Raw genomic sequence first — 14964 nt, forward strand, 5'->3', positions numbered from 1 at the left:
AAGGCCCACAGGGTGCTAGCAGGAGGTGAGCAGAGGGATGCCACCAAGCGGTCATGCCCATTTTGGCTTGGAGAGGGCAGGGCTTCTGTCCAAGAATTCATACCACATAAGTGACAGAAATGGGTCTACAGTCCAGGCCTTCTGGCTTCAGAGAAAAAAATCGTTCTCAACGGATATGTATATCGAATAACCTTAAGGTATACATTAAATATCTTACAATTTTGTCAGGTACACCTCAATAAAACTGGTGGGGGAAAAGGCAGGGGGAATCTCTCGCCCAAGGAAATGAGTTACACAGCCCTAAATCAGAGGTTGACACACTTTTCCTGTAAAGGGCCGGGTAATAATAACTTTTGGCTTTGTGGGCCAAACCCTCTCTGTCTCAGTGACTTCTCTCTGCCCTCCTAGGAGGAAGCGTCACAGGTGATATGCAAATGAGTGGGTGTGGCGGAGGCTGATCAAGCTTTACCTAGAAAACCTGGTGTGGGCTGGATTGGCCTTGGGGGTTCTTGTGTGCCAAGCCAGGCATTCAGCCTTCCTCCTCTGAGAGCTTCATCCTGTTCTAACTGGTGTATGAATCCTAGAGACAATAGTAACAGTAATGCGTCCAGCACTTGGCTGAGTCCTTGTGCAGCTACATTAGTCCTACACCTCCTCGCAAGCCCGTGAGGGAGATCTGACTCCCTTTTCCTAGTAGTCAAAAAGGAGACCCAGAGAAGACCCAAGCCTCCTGGGGGAAGAAGTGGCAGAGCTGACGTCTGAACACAGGGTCTGCTCACTGTGGATTCCCACACTCTCTCCCTTACTCCAGTGGGCAAGCTGATGACCAGGAAGCCCTTCCCGTTCAGAAAGTAGTTTCCATTGTTTCCAAGGAAGTTCCACGTGCAGGACCTCCCTTACATGCCATACACATGTGGATCAGTGTGACCTTGATACTTCCGTGTCTGCAGTCCTCCTATTTCTAGACAGAGAGCTTTGCCATGCTCTTTATTTTGACTCAATGCCATGGGAATGCCTGATTCTCCTCTGAATGCTCTCTTCCATCAGGAGCAAACAGCACTGTCCTTGCTTACCTCTCACATCTCTAACTGATGTTAGGTCCCCCTCCCCCACCTGTTTCTTCCCCCAGGACAGGGGCACCTGGGTGGTGGTCTTATGTAGACACTGACGAGTGCCAGGTGGCTCCCGGGATGCGCCCATAGCCATTGAGGGCCCTATAGATAATGAAATTTGGATCTGGGGAAACGGCTTGTAGTTGTCTCAGCAAGAGAATGATGTCCAAATATGCAAAGAAACCCAATTTGGCTTTAAAGCACCACAGAAGTGTAACCTTTAGAGACAGCACATAATTAAAGAAACTTTTAGATCTGATCTATTTGAATTGGATATTAAAGCAAACAGCATATTCGCTGCTATGTGAAGAAAATCGCGAGTGGCTTTAGCCAAGGACTGGTTGGCCCCTTGGATAAATCCGGGGGGATTTTAGCTGGCGAGTGGCCTGTGACCCCCAAAGAAAAGTTTTATGGTCGAAGTTTTATTAGTTTCTGGTATCTTTGAGCCCAAAGAATTTGCTACTTGATCTGAATGCAGCTCTGTTGTTAAGAACTCACTCCGGCTGTCATGCCCCTGGGCCAGAAGCTTAAGGGCAGCTTGGAACTTCCATTTTATTTGTGGTGTTTCTGAGGATGAGCTCTCGGGGTCTGACTGCCCTCGCTCAAGCCCCAGCTCTCCCAGCGAAGATGGAGTTATGGAGATTAAATGAAATAACACATCCAAAGCACTTAATCTAGTTCTGCCATGCAGTAGGTGCTCAATTAATGTTAGCTGTGATTATTAATAGTTTTCTGGGCTCAGAGGTCTTTATCTCCATGGAAACCTTCTATCCGAGAAGGTTGAGAGGCTCCGAGGTGGCAACAGAGAGCTGCCTGTGGTCTTTTCTAGCTCCAAGACTGAATCACTTAGACCGTAATTCTCACACCCGGCTCGGAAGGAGACAGGCTATCAGAAGATAGTGTGGTGCAGGGATGCAGGAAACCTGAGTTCAGTCCCAAAGTGCGCCAAATATCACGTGGGACTTTGAACAATGAACGTTTTCATTTTCCTTACTTCTAAGCTAGGAATACAACCTCATAGGATTGTTTGGATTAAGTGAGAAGTGGCTCCAAGAGGCCTATCTCCGCTTGGGGTTCATATAGACGGAGAAGACCAAGCATTGCTCCCGTGCCTGGTAGTGGACTGATTACTCTGGGGCGTGGATTTCTTACTTGGGCGCGGCAACTGGGATCATGACAGCTCAAGTGGGAAAGCCCTGGGCTGGGAAAAGAATGGCTTTGTAAGGGTCAGGGCTGATGCTTTGGACCCCGCTGTGGGTGGGGAGTTAGAGGATAAGGGAGGAAGGATTGGGTGTGGGGGTGGAAATGTGGGCTCCTAGTTTTGTCCCAGCCTGACGGGCTGTTCTCTGCTTGGCCACCAGAGGGGGCTCTTCAATGAGTGAGCCCACCCCACCTTCACCCCCAGCATCTAGCCTCTGTTCTTTTATTTTATATTAATTAATTAATTAATTAATTAATTAATTAAATAGAGAGAGACAGCAAGGAAGGGAACACAAGCAAGGGGAGAGGGAGAAACAGGCCTCCCGCTGAGCAGGGAGCCTGATGCCGGTCTTGATCCCAGGATGACCCGAGCCAAAGGCAGCCACTTAACGACTGAGCCACCCAGACATCCCTAGCCTCTGTTCTGATATACTTGGGGGTTCCCATCGCCTTAAAACAAATCCCGAAGCCCGTGTTTTATTTCCCTTATGAAATCTATCACTGTCTGAAATTACCTTGGGTTTTTATTTGTTTACTCACTATCTGACTCCAGGTTCAGAAAATTTAATTATCCTGTTCACCATACACCTAGCTCCTAAAACGGTAACCCAGCACAACAAAGGTGCCGTGTTGGTTTCCTACAGCTGCACTAACAAATTACCACAAACCCCAGTGACTTCAAAAACACCAGTTTATTACCTTACAGTTTGGGGGAATTAAATGTCCAAAGTTAGTCTCCCAGGGCCGAAGTCAGGGTATTTCGGTAGAGCTGGAAGCTCCAGGGGAGAATCCATTCTCTTGCCTGTTCTAGCTTCCATGGCTGTTGGCCCTCTCCATCCTCAAAGCCAGCAACTGTCACATCTTCTCCACTTACTCAGACCCTCCTGCCTCCCTCTTGATACCTAAGGACTCATGATTACTATGGACCCGCCTGGGTCATCCTTAATGCAATCACAACAGCAAAAATCTCTTCTGCCTGTTAGGTGACTTACCTACGGGTTTTAGGGATTAGGACTTCTTGGGGAGGGGTGTGGGCATGATTCTACTCATGAAAATATTGCTGGCTAACTGCAGGGGTGACGGCTGAAATGAACAGCGTAGCCTGACACCACCCGCCAGGCCTCCGACAGCTCTTCCCTGAGCATGTTAAGGGTCGATGTTCCTCGTGTCCTTCGCTCCTCCCAGGCAGGGACAGGAGGCAGGGACACTCCAGGATGGGTTGAACTCCATGTAGCTAGAGAGCCGCCTGGACTAGAAGCATCTGGTTTGTTCCTGTCTGCGGTTCTAATCCCAACGCAGCCACTAGCTATGGGTGATGGCTTAGTACTTCTAAGCCTCAGTGTTCCTGTCTGTGAAATGGGGATGAAAGTGGCCATCATTTATTGAACCCAAGCTCTGGTGACCTGAATTAAAAACCCCAGTCCCGGCCTTTATTTGCTGTGTGACCTTGGGCCAATGGCGTAACTTCCTGACTTACCTCTTGGTGAGATGGAGCTAATCCTAACAGCAGCTGTGTTCCATGCATCATAGGCCGCAGGGGCTGGATTACATGAGGTCACGTCCAGAAAGGGCTTATTTGGCACTAGAGCTTGGCACACCATAGTACTCAACAAAAAGCAGATCTATCATTATTTTTCTCATTTCTTTTCTTCTTTTTCTTTGTCTTTGCCTTCACCATCTTTTTTTCTCATACTTTTTCTTTTCCTCTTCGTTTGCTTTATCATGCCCTATTTTTACCTGGTATCTCTGTGTTAAATGTTTTTAAATATTTTCTGCACACCAGGGGTGCCTGGTTGGCTCCGTCAATTAAATGTCTGCCTTCTGCTCAGGTCATGATCTTGGGGTCCTGGGATCGAGTCCCGCATTGGGCTTGCTACTCAGCAGGAAGCCTGCTTTTCCCTCTCCCACTCCCCCAGCTTGTGTTCCCTCTCTTGCTATGTCTCCCTCTATCAAATAAATAAATAAAATCTTTAAAAAGTACTTTCCACACACCTGACTTCTTTTGGCTTGAGTTCCTTCCTGCCAGGCCAGAGCCCAAGCTTCTCATTTCAAAGCTCTGTATAACATGAATGCTTTATTAATGCCGGTTCCTTGTGTCAGGGCTTCTGTCTGTCCGTCTGGCTCCCAAGGGGATTTCAAAGACTGAGGGTCCTGGTTTACCCCCTTTCTGTACAGAGGAACAGCTGAGAGACCATAGAGACTGACCTGTGGAAGGGGAGACGGACCCTCTTTCCCTCCACCGCTCCCTTTCTATGCACTGGAAATGAAAACATCTGAGAAGAGATTTCTATTATTCTACCCCTGGGACTGAAGGCACCAGGGACGCGCACAATTCTGTCTCCGTGTCTGCATGACTTGTTATCAGAAAATTAGAGTAGAAAAGAAGCTTTTGTTCAGCTATGGAGACATCTTAATAGGCGCTTTGATTGTTAAACAGAAGTTTCTGTATCAGTTTAATTGCTGTAAATGCTGTTTGCCTTCTCTGTTATGATAAGGCCTGGATTTTCATAGATTTCCCCCCCCCCTTCCCTTTAAACAGTTTTCCTTTGCTTTTAGGCTCGAGTTGGCAAGTTTAATAAAATCCACACGGAGAAAGTAAAGCGAGGATCTCAAAGTTCAGGTCTGCACACCCACGTTCGAAGCCGCGTGCTGGTTATTACCGCTTGAGACTAATGACGCTGTAACTGTGCGATGTAATTGACAGAATTCACCCCTTCAACCAGAAGGAAATGAAACCAAACGACTAAACTTAATTACTTCTACTTCTTGAGAAGGTGCTGTAATTGAGAATAACAGCATAACTGGGATATGAATCTGAAAGTGAGATGTGCTTATAATAAAAGAGGATTTGCTCTCTGCTGACTTGAGCCTCAGAAGTACCATGTTGGTTTCTTGGGGTTGATGGCAGGGGATGCGAGGTGGTTAGGAAAGTGGAAAATATCTAGATCAGGGTTTCTCAGCCTTGGTGCTTTCAACATTTGGGGCTGGTTAATTCTTTGACGGAGGGGCTGGCCTGCACGTTATAGGATGTTGACCCGAATCCATGGCCTCCACCCACTGGGTGCCAATAACACCTCCTGACCCCACTGTGACAACCATTGCCCGATGTCCCTTGGGAGGCACAGGTTACCTTGGCTGAGAATACTGGTGAAGGGGCTTTTGCAAGACTTATAAGAAATGGAAGAATTACTCTGTGAGGTTCAACTGTGCCTCGCTGCATGACCTCTGGCACGCTACTGCGTCTCTGAGCCCTGAGTCTTGTCGGGAAGAACAAGCCCGTTGACTGCACTGAGACATAGTTTCCAGGTCTACACTGCACAGCCTGATGCCTAACACATACCGAGCAATCAGTTAACTCGCGCTTCCATCATAATACACTTGGACTCCGCAAACATATAAGAAGGACTTGCTTTGCTCCTGGTGATGCAACAATGAGGCTGGGGTGCCCATCCTTGTAGGAGGGGCACATATACACAGACTTGTTGGTTCTACCTTATTCTTCACCCATGGTGGACATGGCTGATCATTCTTTCCTGTTCTTGCCTGTTGGGCCTCAGTATCTTTCTCGACACACTTTTCTAGACAGCCACTACGAATGTCCCATGAGATGAAGCCCAGTCGGCACTCCTAGTTTTGTAGATTTCCCGTGAGGAGCCAGTGCATCAGAGCTAACGAGCGCTTTCTCTCCGGCCCAGCTGTCCTATCTGCACCTGCCCTGGCGCTGGGGAAAGCATTTTAAGGAGTTAGAAAGTAGCATCCGTCTTCCGAAAACAGACTTAAGTCCCCAGAGGAGCTTGGAATGGAAAGAATGCTCCCTTTCACTTTTTTTAAAATCGTTTTTTCTTTCTTGTCCTTTTTGTTTCCCTCAGAAACTGAAACAACTGGCAAGATGGCTTGGATGGGGTGACATTTAGCTTTTGGTTAAACTGGAGGAAATTCCACTGGCTATGACTCTGATTGATACACCATACTGCTCCTCGAGTGGCTTTTCTCTGCCCTTTGGGCTTGGAAAATCATTAGCTCTCCCAGAAAGGGTCCCAGCTTTACAAGGGCAGAATTGGGGTTCCTGGAAACAGCTTTCAGATGGCTGTGAATGGTGTCCTTAGACAGAAGAGAGGAGGGAGTGGGTTGGAGGTTAAATGCTCTCTGATCGGTTCAGACATGACCAGCTCCCAGGGAACACACCACTCTGGAACAATGGCTGTGTAAAATGGGATAGGCATGTGTTAGCTCCGAAAACAGGGAGCTGGCTCCATCTATCTGGCCTGCGAAAGGAGAGCTGGTGTGTTGGTCAGCCACTCGCTTCCTCTCTGCCTAGCTGGTGCAGACTTCACACACAGTGCAGCTTCATTTCTGCTGCAGTTTCACACATCTCCTCGGGGCCTTCGAGGTCGAGGAGGAGGGATGTGAGGTGGAGCGTTAGTGGAAGTCCCCGGGATTTAGTTTAAGGCATGAAAAGAAAGACCAGATGGGGATAAGCATCCAGTCTGAAGTCCATGTGATTTATGGTTTCTTGCTCATTCCCATCCATCCATCAGTCTATCTATCCATCTTTTTATCCATCTGTACATATATCTACCCACCTTCCAATTCATCCACCCACCTACCCATCCATCACCCACCCACCTATCCCTCCATCATCCATCCATCCGACCATCCATCCATCCATCTGACCATCCATCCATCCATCCGACCATCCATCCTTCCATCCCTCCATCCATCCGACCATCCATCCATCCATCCACCCATTTACCATTCCGACCACCTTCCTACCCACCTATCCATCTAACTACTTACCTATCTTTCTACCTACCTATCCAACCACTTGTCCACCTGACTATCCAAATACTCATCCATCCACCCACCCACTTACCAATCCATGTATCCATCCATCCATTCATTCATCCAACTACCCACCTACCCATCCATCCATCTACCTGCTCATCTGACCGTCTACCCACCTCTCCAAACATTCATCCACCATCCCTTACCAATCCATTTACCCATCTGTCTATCCATACATCCACTCATTCTTGCATTCACTCCTCAATACATCAACTTACTTTTTTTTTTTAAGAGAGAAGTGGGGAGAGGGGAAGAGAAAGAGGGAGAGAGAATCTTAAGCAGGCTCCACACCCAGCACGGAGCCTGAAACAGGGCTCACTCTACAACCCTGAGATCATGACATGAGCTGAAATCAAGAATCAGATGCTCAGATGCTTAACCAACTGAGGCACCCAGGTGGCTCTCCATCCACTTATTTTAGCATGAGTTTAAGTGGTACGTGGTTGGACATATTTTAAAGAATCAGTGACAATATACAGAAAGTGACATTAGTTTTCAATATAGAGCGTGCTTTTAAAATAAGTGTATTTAAACAAACAAAGAGGGTTACCTTAAGATAATAAGTAAATAATTTTATGGGCTTTACGGGACAGAACAAAAACAGGAAAAGTGGTGCATCCGTGCCTGACATTTGGAATCTACCATTTTAGAACTTTGCGCACATTTCTGCGTGTGCCCTCGAGTCTCTCAAATCTGGATTCACAGCTGCTGTGCATTCTCCAAGGTGTATGACCTTACACCAATGACTTCCTTGCTCCAAGCCTCAATGGTGTTGTCTGTAGGGTGGGGATGCTAACCTCCCCTTTCTTTGGGATTGTTTTGAGCATGTAATGAATGAAAGCATGTGAGTCACTTGCCACATACCTGGCACACACTAAGCACCCCATAAATGGAAGCAATGCTCATTTTTATTCTTGCCACAGCTGGCTTCTTTCACGGCACTCTCTAGCTGCCCTGCTCAGGGGATCTTGCTTCAGTCCAAGTAACACGTTACCCCAGTGTTCCATTTGGCTTCGGTTTGGTGAATGATGTTGGTGGTCACTGAAGGCGGCGAGCCTTCCTCTTCCTCCCAGGGCACTGGAGCCCACCCCAACCTCTGACCCTCTGTGTAACAGGCTCTTCTTCTCCTCTCTCCTCTCCCTGCAGACACGCTGTCCGTGCCGCGCTGGTCCCCGCAGATCCCTCGCAGAGACCTCGGCAACTCCATCAAGCACAGGTAGGTTGGTTTCCTTTGGGCACGGGGGGCCACCTCCCAGCACAGTGAAGGCTGGGATCTTCGGCCGCCAGAGTGGGGAAAGACTGGGCAGACATTTTGCTCTGGCTCCTGTGTCGTCATGCCCCTCTCTCCTCTGCCAAGCGAAACCTCGTTGTGGCATCTTATTAACCTGGCCCTGGTAAAATCAGCAAGTAATGGTTAGAAAGCCAGAGCTTTGGAGTCCAACTTTCCTGTGTTTCAATCCCGGCTAGTAAAGCTTTGCAACCTTGAGGAAGTTACTTACCCTCTCTGAGGCTCAGTTCTCTCATCAGGTAATTCTGCCTACCCATAGGTGTGGTGAAGGTCAAATGAGATAATATATACCAAGTGCCAAGCAAAGGGCATATAATAATCACTCAGTAAATGGTACCATTGTCAAACAAGTGCCTTACATTCTTAATTTTGGGTCTCCCCTCCCAGAAGACAAGATTTCATACTGAACTCAGAGGTGCTCACTCTCTGTTGAGGTGTAGGTCCGTCCAGATCTCCAGCCCTATTGGGTCCGTGGCAATAACTTCCCCAGGGGTACGCTGTCCTTTCAGGAAGGAGACTTGTATCTACTAAACATCCCTTGTAAGAAGTTCATTAACTTTCCAGATTTAACTTTCTACATTTTATGTCGTTATCCTCACAGTCTCCCATAAGCTCAGTGGGGGTATGTAGCACAAGCGTGGTCATGTCCATTTGACAGGGAGACTGAGGCCCTGGACGACTAAGTGATGCGCCTACAAGCTAATTAAACTTCGCACTCGGTGTTCTTCGGTCACTGCTGCTCAGAGTTTTCTTTGTACCGAGGCCTCTGGGAAGTGGCCGAGGGACCTGTGCACTCATTCATGGATTTCTTGCGCTGGTATTTGTAGAGCATATCTGTGCCTGCGTAGCAGCACCGCGCAAGACCTAGGGCCTGCGCCCTTGTGGAGCTCGCGGTCCGGTGGAGGGTTAGAGGGCTAACAGACTGCGGTACCTGGGAGCGGGGCTATAAAGGTGGGGGCAGTATCGGGGGCAGACGGATCGCCATTGGGGGTGCGGGGCCAGGCGGAACGAGCACACTCTCCCGGAATGGCACCTTGTCAACAGTTTTTGAAAGAAACATGTTGACAGGATAGTTGTTAAGACTAAATGAGGAAACGGTGGAGGAAGCCGTGAGAAATACGTGATAGACTCGTCCACGGTCAGGCGGGAGATGCAGCGAGAAAGGCATCAAAGAGAACGGCCCTGGCTGTTCGCTTCCCCACTGCCTCGGCACAACTGCTCCTCTGGGTTGGCCACACCCCTGGCTCAGCTCCACCCCTCGGTTGGTCCCACCTCTGGGTTGGCCACACCCCTGGCTCAGCTCCACCCCTGGATTGGTCCCGTCCCAACTCAGCTCCATCCCTGGATAGGCCACCCCCGACTCAGCTCCACCCCTGGGTAGGCCACACCCCGTCTTAGCTCCACCCCTAAGTCCGCCACACCCTTGGCTCAGCTCCACCTCTAGTTTGAACCCATCTCTGGCTCAGATCCGCAGTGGGTTCAGTAGACCCCTGCTTAGCTTCATCCCGTATTGGCCGCACCCCTGGCCGGGCTTCACCCCTGGACTGACTCTCCCCCTAGCGCAGCCTCGCCCTCTTGCTCGGCCTCATCCCGCGGCTCTCATCCCACGGCTCTAGCGACTAGAGTGTTTTAGATCTGGTTCTACCTCGTCCTCAGATCCTGATTCCCAGAGGCAGAGTCATGATCTTGGGCATTAGAAAGGTCTTCTTGGAGGAGCCGGGATTTGGGATGCCCTGTTATTCTTTTGTCTCACCCTGTATTTCTCCCCGGGCTCCATGCTAGGAGGAAGAGACCTAGACTCACCCCAGCCTTGGTGAAGAAATGAAATTAATATCCCATTCCCTCCACCGTCCTCAGAGCCACCCCAGCCAGAGTTCAGGAGGAGAGAGAGCTGATCCCAGAGATGGGAGAGGACTGGAAAAGAAAGAGAACTCTAGGCTCCAAGGCTCGTGCTGCCCGCCCGCAGTCCCCACACAGTGGGCTGGTTGCAGGGTGGCGGGGGGGGGGGGGGGGGGGCACAAGCCTATTCTCTTCATCCCCAAGAGCTGCCAAATAGCAGAAGGTAGGGCCTGCCAGACTTGCTGGCCCCGTGGAAGAGACAGAAAAAGACTGGACCACCCCCCAGTCCAGAACTGGAGAGGAAATTTCCTCAGTCACAAGAGTCCCCATTCCAAATATTACTATTTGCTTCAATACACAGGCTTTGGGCTGCGGCTGGTCCCGCTCAGAGGGTGACTGACCCAAATCAAGCATGTTGGTACCGCAGAGGGATGCAGCCTTGCCCTCAAAGTTCTCAAAACACCGAGTTACATAATCATTTTTGATTTTCATTTTGACACTCAGAGGCAGAGGAGATTAGATACAACTCCTGCAGAAGGTGGCAAAAATTGAAAATGAAAATTAACTCTGACCCAGCAACCTTCAGCACTTTTCTTGGGCCAGCCCCGCTGCTGCCTGGTATCTCTTGAGGGAAGAAAGCACCCCAGTAGCAGCAAGAGCCCGGGAAGTTAATGTGATGCACTTCTGTTCCCGATGGTTCCCTCTCCCTAGCTGTCTGTCGGAGCCCTCCCAACTGCCTTGCGTTTGCCGCAAGGCAAGCGGTGGTGATTGGCGAGGAGGATGAGCTCACCGCCTACAAGAGCTTTCACTTTGGGGACCCTCTTCTCAAGTTTGAGGCCTCAGCTCTTCTGGGGGTGGTAGGCCCCCATCAAAGTGTCCCAGATGATGTAACTGGCAGTGAGGGGTGATGGGTGGGTTCCTGGGAGCCCCCACCTTGCTTTGTGGTTCTCTGAGGACAGCTCTAGCCCCATCCATCGCCCCATCCCAGTACTGAACTCAGCACATAGCCTGGCACCAGGCAAGACTTGTCACGAATGTCCAGGTAATAATGAAGTTACAGCCCAGTTGAGTGAGCCCTTACTACCTGCCAGGCAGTGGGAGGCCCTTGACATGCATGGCCCGTTGGGTCCCCACAGTCACCTGTGACATTGGCTATCATCCCTACTCTACAGACAGGGAGACCAAGTCTCCGGTGGTCTGGACAACCTGATGAAGTCACACGTCTTAGAAGAAGCAAGACTAGAATCCGGGGCCTGTGTGCTTCCTCTTGAAGCAGCTCATCCTTGTAGAGATTAGCCCGGTCACCACGACCTTGCCCTTGAACGTTTTCTGTCTCTCTTCCATAGGTTTTCCACCAAGTACTGGATGTCTCAGACGTGCACAGTCTGTGGGAAAGGAATGCTTTTCGGTCTCAAGTGTAAAAATTGCAAGTAAGTGGCTGCATCCAGAAATGTTTTCGTGGTGTCTGAGGTCCACGGGAGCCATGCTGGGCTTTGAAGTAGCTTATAGAGGTTTGATTTCTTGGATCTCCGGAGGATCGCTTGCTCCATGTTTCAGAACCCTGTCTTAAGGGAACCTCTACCTTTGGGGAAGGGGTCAAGGGGGCAGTTGGAGGAAGCAGCAGAGCCATTGGATGATGTGGGAAATGTGGAAAACTGTTTGCCAAGGCACCGCCGTATTTGCACATTTGTAGCCTCTAAGATCGGGGGTTGGTCCACTTTTGGTCCAGTTGGCTGAATAGTAAACACATTAGGGTCTGCAGACCCAACGACTCAACTCTGCCGCGTGGCAGAAGAGCCGCCACAGACAGTATGTCAACGAACGGGTGTGACACATTTATTTATTCCAGTAACACCTTATTTACAAATATATGCTACAGGCTGGCTTTGGCCCGTCACATGTAGTTTGTCAATTCCTGAGTTAGAGTTTGTGAAGTCCTTTCCTCCTTTGTTTTTCGTCCTCCGAGGAGAGTATCCTGATTCTCCGTGTTTTACAGATGTGAAAGCCGAGTCTCAGCCAGGAGAAGCCCCCTGCCTGAGGTCACACAGTCCCGACCCCTAACTCCTCTCCCCTCCGTGGCATCATGTGGGTCTCGAGTTCTGGTCGGGAAGGCTCGACCTTGCAAAGCTCCCCCACTTGCACACACGTGCCAGCTTGTGGCTGGCAAAAGGCAGGAAAAGTGGCAGAAAAAATGTCCGACGTGGACTCTGTAGTCAGACTAAGATGGGTTCAAATCCTGGCTCTGTTCCTCTCTAACTGTGACCTTGGACAAGTCACCCCACATTTCTCTTCCACGTTTTGTGTGTGTGTGTGTGTGTGTTTTTTTTTTAATCTGCATGAAAAGAAGAATCCTTCTTCCTGCCTGATGTGGCAGTTAGCATCCAACAAATCAGGACTCAGGGACACAGCACAGTGCCAGGCTCAGAGCTCTGTCCTCTGTCAGAGGTCAGGAATGCCTTTCTGCCTGGCCTCCCTCGCTCCTGCCATAAGCGTGTGCAAAATACTTTTCTGGTCCAATTCCTGTAAGATTGTCAATAATATTTAACTATATCTGAGAACGCCACGTGAGAGTGCCTGTCTGCTTGATAGCAACGGTTCAATTGAAAAGGATGTAGGAATCTCTCTTTCCTTGTCCAGCCCAGGCTGGCCACACCCCTTTGGGCTCCTTCTGGCCTCCGCACATCTCTGCCCCTTGGTGGAGGGGACAGCAGCGGTGCCGAGCGCTTACTCTCCCCCTGCCTGGGTGTCTCACCTGAGTAACAGAGGTAAGGCTGAGTTCCCTTCCTTCCCGGAGTTGGGGAGGATTCATTAGCCATAAGGGGCCATAAGCTCCCAGGCATAAGGGGCAGTGGGGAGCAAAAGTCCAGAACGACTGCCTTGGTGCCCACTAGACCCTGGCTCTCAGGTGAGGGAGCCCTCAGGATGGTGACCCTGGCCTTTCTGACTCTGAGAGGCTTGAGGCCAGGCCCTCGGGTGCACTGATACTCCCCACACACCAGCTGCCCCCGGGGGGGCCTGTCTCATCCTTGCGTACTCACACCAGTCACACCGCGTTCTGAGGGAAGCGGCAGCTCTCACATCCTCACACCTGCGGAGTGGAGGCTTTGATGTCGGGTAATTAGGTGACAGGGACGCAGCCAGGAGTCAGTGAGGCTGAACACTTCCTGAGCCGTTTTAATTTTCAGCCCGAGAGGCGGAACTCTGCTGCGGCCTTTGCTCTTGCTCCCCGTTCTAGAAGTAATGAACAAAGACTCAGACCCTGCTGGGGGTGGGGGGCGGGGAAGGTTGGAGGAGGGATCGGAACGTGGGGGAGAAGCACAGGCTTTGGAAGTAGCCAGAACTGAATGTGAGTCCCAGTCCCACTGCTGCATTCTCTGTATGAGCTTGAGCCGATAAATTATCCGTCATCTTGGGGTTCAGTTTTCCACTCTGCAAAGTGGGGGTGATGCTGGCCCCTTCCATGGGGCTGTGGGAAGGAGCCAGTGAAATGTTCTCACCCCATATGACCGTGGTCTGTCAAAGAACATTCTTCCTCACTCCACCTGGTGCAGAAATGGCTCCTGGGGTGTAAGAAGCAGAATTCAACCGAGGTTGGATTGCACTGTTGATCTCACCAATTTGCTCAGCTCTTAGAGAAGCTTCCAGAACGGTGGAAGCAGAGCCTGTAGTTGCTCCAAAGGTCCGGTATGCTTCCAGTTTTTTGACATTTGTGTAACTACAGCAATTTTGTGCTTGTGTAGCTGCAACAGAACTTGGGGAAGATGTACCTATAGAGAAATGAATTTCGGTAGAACCGAAGTGTGTGCGTAAAGAGCCATGATAGATGACAGTGCAGAGCAGTGGCACCAAGAACCAGGAAGCAGCTTTTTTTTTTTGGGGGGGGGGGGTGTTCATTTGCTCAGCTCTTTATTGAGCACCTACTATAATCCAGGCACGGTTCTAGGCTGAAGGGAAATCACAGTAACTAAAACACACAAAAGCGCTGCCCTTGGGGAATGTACAATGCCAGGGGAGTGGAAGGACAGTCAACAAACCTACGAAATAGGTCATTCTTTGTGTTCAGAGGATGCTAAGTGCAAAGGAGAACAAAGCAGGGAGGGGAGTAAGGATGGGCTGGGGGAAGGGCTAGGCTTTGAATTAAAGTGCCCAGGGGAGATCTCACACTCCAATGGGAACTTGGGAAAAGTAGTAGTCTGTGGCACAAGTCATTTCCTGTTGTCCTAAAGCATCCCAGAGGTGTGAGTTTCAATCTGCCCTGAAGACAGTGCCTCCCCCTACCCCCGCCCTGAAACCTAGAGCATTGGTGGTTCTGTTATTGCCAGAAACCTGCTGGGTGAAGGATTGGATTGGACCCATGTGTCTCCACGTGTGGTCCCTGGACCAGCAGCATCAGCATCACTTGGGAGCTGGTTAGAAATGCAGACACTCAGACCCTGCCCAGACCTGTGGTATCATTTTAAGATTATTCTAGTGATTCTTGTACACATTAAGGTTGGGGAAGCACTGCTCTGAGTGATCTCCAAATTCCTTGTAGAGCTGATTTTCTTTGTCTAGATCAGGGGTCTCAAACTCAAGTGGACATCAGAATCCCCTGGAGGGTTTGTTAAAACACAGATTCCTAGGCCTGCCCCAGAGTCTCCAATGTAGCAGGCCTGGGGTGGAGCCCCAGAATTTGCATTT

General features: G+C 49.9%; 1 protein-coding gene across 3 annotated transcripts in view; it reads left to right on the forward strand.

The window, feature by feature from the left end:
• Positions 1–14964, forward strand: part of KSR2 (kinase suppressor of ras 2) — a 416470-nt gene that overhangs the window by 289066 nt on the left and 112440 nt on the right. For all 3 annotated transcript variants that reach the window (XM_059140070.1, XM_059140071.1, XM_059140072.1), the window contains 2 exons: positions 8304–8373; positions 11631–11714. In XM_059140070.1, coding sequence (XP_058996053.1) covers positions 8304–8373; positions 11631–11714 — 154 coding nt within the window. The remainder of the gene's footprint in view (positions 1–8303; positions 8374–11630; positions 11715–14964) is intronic.

Source organism: Mustela lutreola, chromosome 11, assembly GCF_030435805.1.
Source record: "Mustela lutreola isolate mMusLut2 chromosome 11, mMusLut2.pri, whole genome shotgun sequence".
Taxonomy (NCBI): Eukaryota; Metazoa; Chordata; class Mammalia; order Carnivora; family Mustelidae; genus Mustela; species Mustela lutreola.